Here is a 13001-nt window from a genome sequence, read left to right as displayed (position 1 = left end):
CTCCCCATGATTGCCATGGGACTGGTGATACTAGGCCCTTGGGGTGAGTGATATCACTTTTTTTTCACTCCAATTCGTTAATGAAAGGACTCCTACATCTATACTCTTAACAAATAATAACATTTGATATTCTTGCTTTTCTAGAAAAATTGATGTTGATTGGAATTGTTTAGACACAGATCGCCATGCTGGCAACAAAGAAAGGAGGCAACAAAATGAGTGGTTTAAATGTAGATGTGAGATTTAGGTATCTTGTGTTATCGTTGCGTATCACCAAAATAAAATTTTTCAAACACTAACACTTCTGAGTTAAAATTATGAAATGTTGCAGTTAAGGTACTTCACCCTGGTTTGTTGATAATTTGTTCTTGTTCGTAGCCATGCAATTAAATTACATTGAATGCTTAGCATGAAAATATTAGAGCCAAGACTAGAACTAGAAAACAACTTTTGAAAAATAATGAACCAGTATGACACCGATTAAGATGTACATTGCTAACTTCCATTAGAAAAAGACAATAAACTTCTACGATGATAATTATCATAATCAACATGAAGAAAATAGAAACTCACAGTGTATGCACCATAATTCCCAACAATGATAATGAAAAGGTTAAATGAAAAATCCGGTAGTTGATCAAAGTTATTGCATTGCACATTCTTATTCAACCAGACTCCTACATAAGATTCAAAAATAAGAAATGACAGAATCATTTCCAGGGAGAAAAACTACCTACCAATTCATCGCCTGGGTTGAGAAAAATAATCTTAAAACAGCAAACATGACTGGGACAACAATTGCAAACACAAGACTAAGAGCATGAAACAACATTCCTGCAAGAAAATAAAGAAAGCAATGTAGTGAAAGCATGACATTTTAAGTTCATAAAACAAGTAAAAACTCCGAAAGGGTCACATAGAAGCTTCATTACCATTATATAAGTTGATAGATTACAAACTTATATATAAAGAAAAACGGAACTGTCAGCTCAGAACTTCAGCTTTAGTTTTGAAGAAGAAATGCAAATATTGATGAATGCAATATGATTGCATCATCCTATATATCAATTTTTATCTATTTAACTTGTAAACATATCAGAATATATGAAGGAAAACTACCAACATCTTAAACAGGAAAGCATACTGCTATACAAAAAATTGAAACTTCAGGTTTAATTGGTTCCGATTCAAATTTAATTCTATAGTATATACCATGTGAAACAAAATCAGCAGATGAGCTGACAAAGATCTGTGGCTATTGTCTGATGAATTTTGGGGACAGTACAATAAGTTCCAGAAATATCTAATGAAGCCTCAATGACCTCCAGTGGAAGACAAGCCCCAATGGTGGTTCAGTGGTCTCAGCGAGCTCCTGCTGTGGTCCACTGAGATCTGCCAAACCCCATTGATGGTTCAGATAGCTCAGCAACAGGAAATGAGGTTTAAACAATTCAATAATTATTAAAATAAGGTTGTTGATTAAACAATTAGTCAACATCTGTTTGTTCAATGGGTTAGTATCATTATGATCATTTGTCCTAACTATTTGGGGTTGGTCATATGAATATCACTTCCATTGAGCTTTTATTCAAGGTTATATTATTAGTAATTTATTCAAATTATATAAGCAATTTTTTATTACATCAACTATTTTTTTGGGTTTGCTTTTATCTCTTACACCTTCCAACCAATTAATTCATCACTTCTAACTACAGAATTTGTCGGTCATTTGAACATGTTCTAACTACATCAACTTATTTTCTCCTATTTATCATCTATCGCGTCTATATTTAATTATTGTCAAACTAGTAATGACAGAAATCCATCTTCCCATCCTTGTATCTACTACTACATTTTTTGTAGATGTTGTTTCCTAGCAGCTCAACACTTCTAACCAAATTATGTCCGGTTGCACCATAGTCATAAACATTAGCTAAAAGAGATGCACATCAATCACAAGACTCTTAAGGCTCTTCTTCCTTTCAATCATCCATTCTTCATCCTATTAATTATTTTCTTTAAGATCTTAATAGATCCAAGTAATTAAATCTATTGCTTGCAAGAATTTCAAGATTTTGCTGACAAATATATTATTTTTTGCCAACTAAATCATTTGAAAGTGTGTCACACAATTTTAGAATCTTAAGAGGTCTCAATTTGAAAGTGAGTCACACAATCAAATAGAGGTGAGTGCAAATTACCCAACTTTTCATTCTACAAATACTCTTGTCAGTTCTTTCCAACAAGAATTAAATCAGCTGAATTACAATCAGAATTATTTCTGAATTTTATTGAATTCATTTCCTCATTTCCTCAAAATCCAACAGAAAGGGTAATTGAATAATTAAAGGACCCAACGTTGTTATCTGTTCTTCCTGGCTAGAGCATTAATTGATGAGACTAGTGACAATCTATGAGAATGAGAAAATAAAAGTCAAGCTATTGGTTAAATATAATGCCAAATTGCCAATCACATATTGACATGAACACTTTAACCATCACACAGATTTAAGAAAGGAAAATAGGCGCAACTGTAATTCTAAATGCAAGAATGCAAAGACTACATAGTTGTAATAAAAAAAATCATCAAAAAATTGCATCTGTATTGATAAGGAAAGATACCTTTTATAAAATCAAATAAGGTTGTAAACCAGATATTAACTGAAGTATTTGGGAAGTGCAGAAAAAATGCCCCAAGAAGCAAGATAACAACAGGCATACTGTGAAGAATGATGGACAACTTTCTTGAGTAATATACCTGAAATAAACAGAAAAAAATGTTTTTTTAATAATTCAAGTAAATATACTAAATTCATTGTCTCCTCCAATTATCCTGAGCCTCAAGCAGATATTCATGATAATTGGGCTGCAGAACCAAGTTAAAAATGCATACCATAAATAAAGAAAGATAGTCGAAGAAAACAGCACGACCTTCCGTGCTTTCTAGTGATGCAACTTTTAGAGATCGTTCATTAGCATTCAACACATCAGACGAATTTGCAAATGCCTGAGTCAATCTGAACAAATTCTCACCACGTGCTTGGATGCTTCCAGGTCTGCATTCAAGTATTTTCAATAAATATGTTGGAACACATCAAAGTCATATTAGAATTAAAAGGTCTAAGATAAATGAAATCATTGACACATACAATAGTCTTTCCACAGTGTCATAAGAGGTATGATAAAAGTAACCCCCCAAAACAAAGATAATATCAAGTCCTGGAATGTTCCCATAATCCTCGGCAAAAATTCTGTAGTCTGTATCTCCAGGAATAATACCAAACATATCCTGTTTACAAAAGTATAATTAATAACTGGAGACAAAATAAAGTATGAAGAGTAATACCCACAAAACCATAAACAATATAAATAAATAAACTGAAGGATCTTAGAAATATAATAGGCAAAATCATTATTAAACAAACAAAATTTATTTCTCTCTAGTGATTCCTTCTAGTTTAGTAGCAAAATATCTATTCACAAGTAGGATGGTGATTGATCAAATTTGTGGTTTCACAGGGTGGAAGTGTGCAAGTAGTCTGCAGCTATCATCACAGGCAAGGAAGATTGAAGATGGTGGACAAAGGAAGTAGAGGCAGAGTTGTGGCTGGTGTATAAGGAAGAAAGTTTTAACAGAATTAATATTACGAGTCATGGAATGAATTCTAATGGGGGGAAGTTGTGTTGGATCTTGAAACAAGAAACAAGAGGAATTAGAAAAGTTTATTTAAACTGCCTCAAACAATAGATCTGAGCTTCTAACATAAGCTTTTATAAATTCAAAAACATGGATAGGGTAAATTGGAAAAGTCAAACAAACATAGATATAATATTAATCCAGACCTATGACCCGGTGATTTTATTTAAACTAGTTTATTTTATTTTGAATCAGTTAGTAATCTCAAATCATTTCCAACCAGAAAAATAAACACTACAAAGTATTTCCACCCATATTCTCTGCTTGTCCTTGGTGCAACGGTAAAGTTGTTGCCATGTGACCAAAAGGTGTTCGAATCCTAGAAACAACCTCTTGCAAAAAGTAGGGTAAGACTGCAAACAATGGATCCTTCCCCGGGACCCCGCATGGCAGGAGCTTCGTGCACCGGGTTACCTTTTTGTTTTTTTATTCTCTGTTTGTCCTCTATTACAGCTGACCACCTCCCAAGGCGAGCAATGTTATGCACAGCCAAAAATACCAACATTTTATGTACAATAAAATTATCCTATTCCACGCAACCAAGTAACAGATATTTTCACAATGATTATTCCCTGCATCATAGGAAAACTATGTCAATGACAACTAAGTAAATTACCCACTTCGGAACTGGAGAGAAGGAGAAAGTCACCAGGGGTGGATCAAGTGCGCTATTAATCAAAACTATTCTACCTGTTCTTGAAACTTGAAAGTAGTGCAGGGCTCCATAGAGATAGTTGAAAAAATCCTTAAGTATCAGTGTTATTCATCTCCAGTGAAGACTTGAACAAAGAAAAACATCATCTTCTTAGTTTGCTAGTTCTGACAAATGGTTGAGTTGTGCCATCCAACTTCTTTAAAGATCCTCAAGTACTATCTTTTTAGCTCAATCTATTGTGTGTTATTGTATGTGCAGCTTTAAGGAAAAGCTCACTCAAGAGATTTGTTCCTGAGTTCTCTTTTCATCATTGTTTCACTTCATCCTCTCTCTCTTTGTTGAAGTGCTCATTTTAAAGACAATGTCAGTTTTGCGCTAATTTGAGGTCAAAGGGATCATTGGTTGTGTGCTCTACTCTTTTTAAAATTTATTTCATTTGCGCACAACTATTATATTTCCATTTTGTGTTATAGTGTTATGTGTTAGTCTAGTTTTTATTCATGTAACAAGTTGGTATATATATATATATATATAGCTGGAGGAGTGTCAATGGTATTAGATAAATAGAGTCATTGGCGTAGTTCGTTCATTCCCATGTTGATATTTAGGATTTTATATTGAGATCCTACATATACAGTTAATTATCCTTTTAGAACATATGCAAATAGAATATTTCCCTTTCCCCAAATTTAACAGCTTTAATTACCAACTAATCAATGTCTGAAAAGTCAAGTAGTCGATATCCATGAAATCACCAAGCACTTTCAGTTGTAAATCTAGTTAAAATGAGGTAAAGGCAGACCTTTTGTAAAAACACAGCAAGATAGGGAATAAATCAACAAAGCAACTCCAAAAATATACAAAGGCCAGGATACATTATGTATAGAAGACAATATTACCTGTGCTACACTGGTTGCCATTGGATATTTTGCCGATTGGGCATAGATATAGGAAGGCCAGGATCCAGGTCCCGATTGACAAACCAAATCTGTTTGATAGGGAATAAATCAACAAAGCAACTCCAAAAACGTCCAAATTCATCAAAAAATATGTGACATCGAATGAATGGTCAGTTTACGGTCTAAGAACTTCTTATGTCATCTATCATACAACTTAATACTATATCAGTGAATTCCCATATCAAAGAAAATTGTCAAACTTCATGTCTTGATAATTCTTGTGCAACTAAGAACTAGAGACTCCAAATGGAACTAAACTTCACCATAAAATTGTCTAACTTTTCAGTACATTATGTTGCATTTTGGGAAGCTCAGATATGCAGTTGAAGAACTTGATGATATGACTCTCTCGAAACTAGAAACTCTATCTTATTACATGAGCCATAAAGGTAGAGGAGGTATCAATGCAAAATCATTTAACTCGACTAAGTAGCATTTAAAACTGCCCGACCACTCTAATACTAGGAATAATTCAATTGACTGAATTAGAATTTTGAATGGCAACATCCTCAACTAGCCACATACAGAGATATGCAGTTGGACTATTCAAAACACCAACAATTTGGTAATTTGGTGAATGCTACTAGATAAATGACTCTGAAACTGTGTGCAACCATAAATGCTGAATAAGACGTAAAAATAAAATAACTGATGATGTATCATGTCTAAAAAGATTAACAGGGTTTATATTATAATAGAATTTCAAAAGGATGAATATTTTAAGCTTCTTTGCTGGTTGCAAGTAAAAGCAGTGCTATATCCTTAAAGATTATAGTTTATCTGAGTGATAAAACTTTAAGTAATTCTAAATAACAACAACAGAATCAGTTCCTTCCATGGGGGACACCACTTATATACGACAAATTGCCTTGGCATTTTGAAACCACTTAAATTTGGGCATGTCACCCATTCAAATGATGGTTCTCAAATAGGATATTCTTACTGCCACAACTAAGCTTTCAATGCCCACCTGGAATCCTCATTCACTTTGGAGGAGACGACATCAGCTATCCTCCAATCAGACAAACCTATAGCTCTTTTATGAATTCTGCAAAGGTTTTGGGATGAAGAAAATATTTATATAAACAACTACAACATCAGGCTTTGGGATGGGAAAAACTCTATAAAAAAAACATTTGAAATATCAACCTTGGTATTTGTTAGAAGATTACATCTCTTGTACATGCTAAAGCCATCTCAATGTCAGATTCCTTGATGATTTCTTAACACCCATCGTGTCTTGTTCCTGAATCATATTTCTGCTGATGATTAGGGAACCACTAAAGCATGAAATATCAACCTTGGTATTTGTTAGAAGATTACATCTCTTGTACATGCTAAAGCCATCTCAATGTCAGATTCCTTGATGATTTCTTAACACCCATCGTGTCTTGTTCCTGAATCATATTTCTGCTGATGATTAGGGAACCACTAAAAGCATGCATTGAGGTCATAGGTTTCAGTGAAATGTGGAGGTCTCAGGTGACGACCTTACTTTACAGGAGTTTTCACCTCAGTAGCAGGTGCCGAAACTTTTTCAAGAGCAAATTGTTTAAGTGGTGATACAGGATTCCTTTGGGGTACAGTCTTCCTAGCACTGTTCAATAACACCAACAAATGTGCTTGACCTATGCTGTGGAATTTTTTTTGTACATAAAGTGGAATCACGGGCATGCAATATGGAAACAAACTATATCTATTCTTTTAGGATGAGAAAGATTAGACCCACAAGCTACACATGCTCTTAGCATATTCTTGTAATTGGCTTAAGCATCAATTCACAAAAACTTTCTGGACAACAAAACTCAACAAAGCAAGAGAAGTCCTCCGGGTCCCTGAACTGCTCAGGAAAATTCTTGGTTAAAACCATTGTCTCTAGAGGGTCCCAAAAGTAGACTACATAGGGGGTCTTACACGAAATTCAAATCATGAAGGATCCTTAATATACTTTGTTTGCTTCAAGAGGATAATGAAGATTGACTTCTCTTTATTGTCAGTTAGCAAAGCACCGTTGGCTACAATTCTACCACTGCAGCCGCTGCTCCTGCCTCTGTTGTGAATGCTCTTACCAAGCACCTAACTCTCCTTGAGAAACAACTTGAAATTAAGATCACCAGAGACATTGAACTTGGCAGAATTTGGACAATCTGATTGAGAGAAACAACTGCATTTTGGTGTTAAAAAACAACTGCATATTTGCTAGCCTTGCAAGAGATCTTCACCAAATCTTTAAGTAGCTAGTTGAGTCATTGAGATGTCAGCAATTTGGCGAGACTAATTTTTTCCAAGACATTTATTCTTTCTTTACTTCTCCAGTGCTTCACTTCTCTCTCCTGGATTGTAAATATCACCCTGTACTTTCCATTCTTCAATCCCTTTGCATAGAATTTTTTTCCTTTCCCTTTCTCAAAAAGGTTAATAGAAAAGGCATCTGGTTAGTATTAGGTCTCAATTAAAGTAGTGTTTATTGAGAGATTAAAGTATCTTAGATGACCGAGTTAGAACTTTAGCATGTGTTGTTAATCTTTGTCAAACACCATAAATTCAATCAAAATTCTCTTCACGATCAAGTACTATCTCCTAAATGAATTTTCTGAAAGAAAGTTATTAGTCTAGACTTTACTTTCATTTCCCATAAGTTTTGAATCAAATTGTTTTGATGCAAGAAAAGGGGCATAACAAAATATTAATATTTAATCAAAATAGAAACAAGAATCAACCAAGAGTACTGTCTTACCAAAACCACCAGTTCCAGATGCTTCAATATTCACAAAAGCCCCAACTGTACTGCTCCACTTGTGTGTCTTGACAAAGCCATGAGAACCCTGGACGTTATATGAAAAACATTATATTTCAGACCAACTTAGACAAACTGGGGAACTATAATATTATTCTTATTGACGTGAATCCATCCACGTAGTTAATTCCAAATAAAAAAAAAATTAAGCCTTATATAGTATTAGCTCTTAGGTTGAGAAGGATAAGGTATTTTTGGACAATAAACAATTTAATTTTCTTTCCATTTATCTAAGAAAACAGTTTAAGGGATTGATTTTACACACCTTCCTCGATCAAGGTAAACAAACACAACAGACTATGGATTCCTTTCCCTTCCCAAGCCTCTAGGTTTGTTTCATCCATCCATAATCCACTCCTGGTAAAAAGAGCATTAGGGAGAGGTTGCCCCTTCCGTGATCTCTCCTAATCCTACCATTTTCTCCCTCACACCGTTGTTATTACATGCCTATGGGTTGATGCCACAACGCCCTCACCCATGCAACCAATCTCCTCAGAACATAATGCCTCATTGCAACATGCTATATGTGAGCCTTCCAAGTCCCACACGATGTTTTCTCAACACAACTTTTCCATGCGATATCACTAGCCTTCTTCGAAGCTGCAACTCTATCCTCTGTTATTCGGAATCTCGTGTTGGATCCTTCATGCTTAGACACTCAAACATCGACACTAAGTAGACAATATTTATATTGATTATGTATAAACGAATCTAGAAACAAGCATGTCAAACGCTTGAAACCATACCCATGTCAGATACTCATACTAGAGTCCGAGTAACAAATTATGAGCTTGCTTATGCAACATGTACACCCTTATGAAGAGCATGAGGAGGCACCTGCATCCATTGCTTATATGCAATATGTGAGCACTCTCTCCCACCACTAGTGGTGTTGATGTCTCCTTCACTTTCTCTTGTGATGCAAGCAATGTCAATTGTTGGACATTGATCAACAAACAAGAAGGCATCATAATTCCTCGGCCTAACAATATCCATCTCTAGCCTTGGGCGACATCATTCTACCGACTTCATGCTCTTGATCCTTTCTTCATATTAGGCTATGAGCTCTCCATCTTCCTAATTTGAAGACCATGGCATTCTACTTGAAGGGAGAATGGATCTTGTTATGAAGTATCATACAAATGTATAATAGGTAAGAGTTTTATTATGCTATTCATATTTATCAATAATATTTATATAAAGGTAGAGATTTGAGAATGAAGAAATCTACATTTCCTCTTAGCTTCATATGAGCCACCTCCTCCTCCCAATCCTCTATGTCAATCCTTCAAGTGTATCGTCTTATCTATTTTCTCTCTATGATTCTCTTTGCGCCAATGTCGCTTGTAATACCTCTACTCACATGATCCTTTGCACTGCAACACCCTCCAATGTTAATCGTGAGGGCCTCCAGTGTTGTTCATGACATTCTCTAGCGCCAATAGCGAGGTATCTAATGTTGCTCACGGTGCCTCAGCCCACACATGTGACATAATGATACGCGTGTCTCCATGTGAATTAGTATGTACCTATGCGCTACTCGACCTCATGCGCGATTGTCTACGCTTCACCTCCATCCACATGCACTACACGTGTGTTTGCCCATTCATTGTCTCCTTCATTTCCTCACTTTTGTCTGTGTACCCATCCACGCACTTTTGCGTGCCTTTGTGCATTAGAACTTCTATTGTCACTTTCATCTGTGTCCATCTACACGCTTGCGTGACTCTCAATCTATGCATTCCCTTTCTTATAAAAGGTACTCTCTTTAACTACTTCACCACCATGAAAATCATCTTGCTCATCGACTAATGGAATTTGCCTTCTAGCACTAGGGGGGAATCACCTTCTACTAGAACCCTTCGTTTTACGGTTGTCTTAGTAACCGAATCGTTGTTCTCTCTCACCTTTCTTGTATTAACATTTTTGGCTTGCAAATCTTCAAAACTATTCCTCTTAAAATAGGATATCTCCATCAAGGTTTAAAATTTTGAGCCGTAAGTTTTAATTTATGACCAAAACGATATTATTTTGGTATCATATTGTGCCATGCTGATATAGTTTCAGTATTGTTTTAAATATAAATATATTAATTAAAAGATATTTAATTAATATTTAATTGTTATAAATATATAAGGATTTAGTAGGTTTAAACTAGATTTAATATGGATTTATTTTAATTAGTTTAAAATTAAATTAAATGTATATATGTAATAAATATTAAGATTATAAATTATATTATATTTATTATTTCTAAGAATCTATCTTCTCATTTTTTTTTAGCTCATGAAGAGATGTAGGGAAAAAAATTAACCATCTTTTAAGAATTTTTTATTTTTCTTATCCATCTCATGGATGATGGAGGGAAAAATTAACCATCCTTGAAAAGGTAAAGAGGTTTTCTCTCTCTATTTACCCTCGTGGACGAATGAAGGACAAAAATAACAATGTAGAAGAAAAAAATAACGATGTCGGAGGAAAAAAATCAACGGAAGGGAAAAAAACTAAGAGATGTAAAGGAATAGGATTAAAAATAAATAAAAAGAAACGCAGACCTCACGAAGCCACCAAGAGGTCCATGGCTACCTCTGCGACCTCACAAAGCTGTTGTGAGGTCCGTGACTGCCTCTGCGATCTCGTGAGGCCACCACGAGGTGGTGACTACTTTTGTGACTGCACCAGGCCGCCGTAAGGTCGCGAAGGGTCACAACTGCCTCTACACTATTGCGAGGCAGCCGCAAACCCGTGTTGATTGGCATATCTCGAAATTGCATACCATGATCTCCATCGTGTGTTGTTCTTCTAGTTTCTTTTAAGTATCCTAACAACAATCATTGTTGTTGCTTGTTATCAATTGTTTATATGCTAATTCAACAATCCCTTTGGATTGGCAATTCTTTGTCAAGTCTCTAAATCTCATATTCATCATCGCCCTCTATTCCTACGTGTGTCATTCCACACATCAATGTTGCTTGTTGAGTTTCCACATGAGGTCATGATGCATGACTGATGCAGGAGGAGCCGAACTTCAACGAGCCATAACTTTTAACTCGGGTATCAAAATGAGACCATCTACACGTCAAATCGAAGTTCATATATTTATATTTATTACTGGGTGCAACTTGTAACTGACCACTTTCAGGTAGGAAAACATCGTTTAGGCCCTTTTAAGAGGATCTGAACATCATTTTTATTCTTTTTGATATTTTTTGGGATTTTTGGTACTTAGGGTATTTACGTCTTTGCATGTTGTCTTAGGGTTTTGGGTCTATTCAAATATATTTTTTTTGAATTGGCAACAGATATCCAACTTATGTCGACTAATCCTAAGGGTGACCGGCCTGACCTCACGGAAGTTTCCTACTGGCCACTAGGTAAATCGAGAAGCGCTTGCAGTGGGGCCAACAACCCATCGTTCTTAGGTCAATTGCCCATTAAGAGAAATTCATCTGTTAATTTGCCGAAATTGGGACTCCATCCTTAGATGCTAGGGAAACTAAAACGGCGCTATCGCTGTACCATTGCCCCGAGGGCTAAATGATTGTTTATTTGATGTTAGAGCAGTGTTCGAAAACACGGCCTAGGCGGGCCGCCTAGGCGCTGTGCGGCAGCAGGCCGCGCCGGAAACCCCCCAGGCGGGTGACCTAGGCAGCCCAGCCGCCTAGGCGACCCTCGACGGCTCTTGGTGGTCTCGACGGGCCACAGGGACCTTGGCACAGATATTTAAGTTTTAATATTTTGTACCTAATTTGCTGTTTGCGTCTTCGTCTTCTCTCATCGTTGCTGCGTCGTTGTAAGGCTTCGTTGCTATGTGGCTCCGGTAAGATTTTACATTTTTTTTCTTACTTTCTGTTAATTTTTTTTTGTTTCTCTCCTGTTGAATCGTCGTCACGGCACGTCTTTGGCTGTGCCGGACGCGTCCGCAGCTGGAAGCGTCGCAGGAAGCGTCCGACGACAATGGAAGTTTTCTGCGACACTTTCGGCGCCGCTGGAAGCAACACTGGAATTCGCCGGACGCGTCCGACGGCGCTTCCGACAGCGCTGGACACGTCCGGCGACGCTTCTGGCAGCGCCGGACGCTTCACAAGGCGTCTGATCGCGGCGTCGTCTGCAAAACATAGGTACGGTACATAATTTGTCTTTTTAGATTTAATAAAATCAAACAACTCCTAACCGAGATAATTTCAATAATAGGGTTTAGTAAAGCCTAATTAAATTATCCCAATTATATATATTTAAAATTTAATTTTTTTAAAAAATATTATTAATTTATATTAAAAATTCTAATAAACATAGTTAATTTATATAATCAGATTTAAATATATAAATAATATATTTAAATTTTATTTTTTTTAAAAAATATTATTAATTTATATAACAGATATAAATATTATATTTAAAATAAAAAATTTAATATATATGATTAATTTATATTAATCAGATTTAAAAATATAAAAATTATATTAAAATTTTAAAAAATTATAACAAATATTATTAATTTATATAAATCAGATTTAAAATTTTTATATTAAATCAGATTTAAAAATATATTTAAAATTTAATTTTTTGATAAATATCTAATAAATTTTATTAATTAAACTAAGATATATAAAAAATATTCTAAGACTTGTTAATGCTATATTTTGTATTGTATAATTAAATTTTATTGTTATATATAATTTTTTCAGGTTATCATAATGGCAAACAATCCATCTTCGACAGCATCCGTCATTCAATCCGAATCCGAGATTCTTAGCAGAAAGTCAAATGACATCGGATGGGAGTTTGGAAGTTAAAATTAGAAAGTCAAAATTAAATGCAAGTTATGTGGAAAAACAATGTCGGAGGAAGTTTATAGGATCAAGGAGCATATTGAAAATATATCTGGTTGTT

At 35.3% G+C, this 13001-nt stretch overlaps 1 protein-coding gene across 1 annotated transcript in view; it reads right to left on the bottom strand.

Moving 5' to 3' along the window:
- LOC122055736 (endoplasmic reticulum metallopeptidase 1-like) overlaps window positions 1-13001 on the bottom strand; it is a 52441-nt gene that overhangs the window by 12208 nt on the left and 27232 nt on the right. The window contains exons 6-11 of the mRNA XM_042617315.1: window positions 8049-8136; window positions 5252-5340; window positions 3150-3289; window positions 2894-3056; window positions 2623-2758; window positions 738-834 (exon numbers count right to left, since the gene is read on the bottom strand). Coding sequence (XP_042473249.1) covers window positions 738-834; window positions 2623-2758; window positions 2894-3056; window positions 3150-3289; window positions 5252-5340; window positions 8049-8136 — 713 coding nt within the window. The remainder of the gene's footprint in view (window positions 1-737; window positions 835-2622; window positions 2759-2893; window positions 3057-3149; window positions 3290-5251; window positions 5341-8048; window positions 8137-13001) is intronic.

The sequence above is a fragment of the Zingiber officinale genome, chromosome 3B (genome assembly GCF_018446385.1).
Source record: "Zingiber officinale cultivar Zhangliang chromosome 3B, Zo_v1.1, whole genome shotgun sequence".
NCBI lineage: Eukaryota > Viridiplantae > Streptophyta > Magnoliopsida > Zingiberales > Zingiberaceae > Zingiber > Zingiber officinale.
Note: the sequence above shows the minus strand (reverse complement) of the source record. Positions and strands in the feature narration are given on the sequence as shown.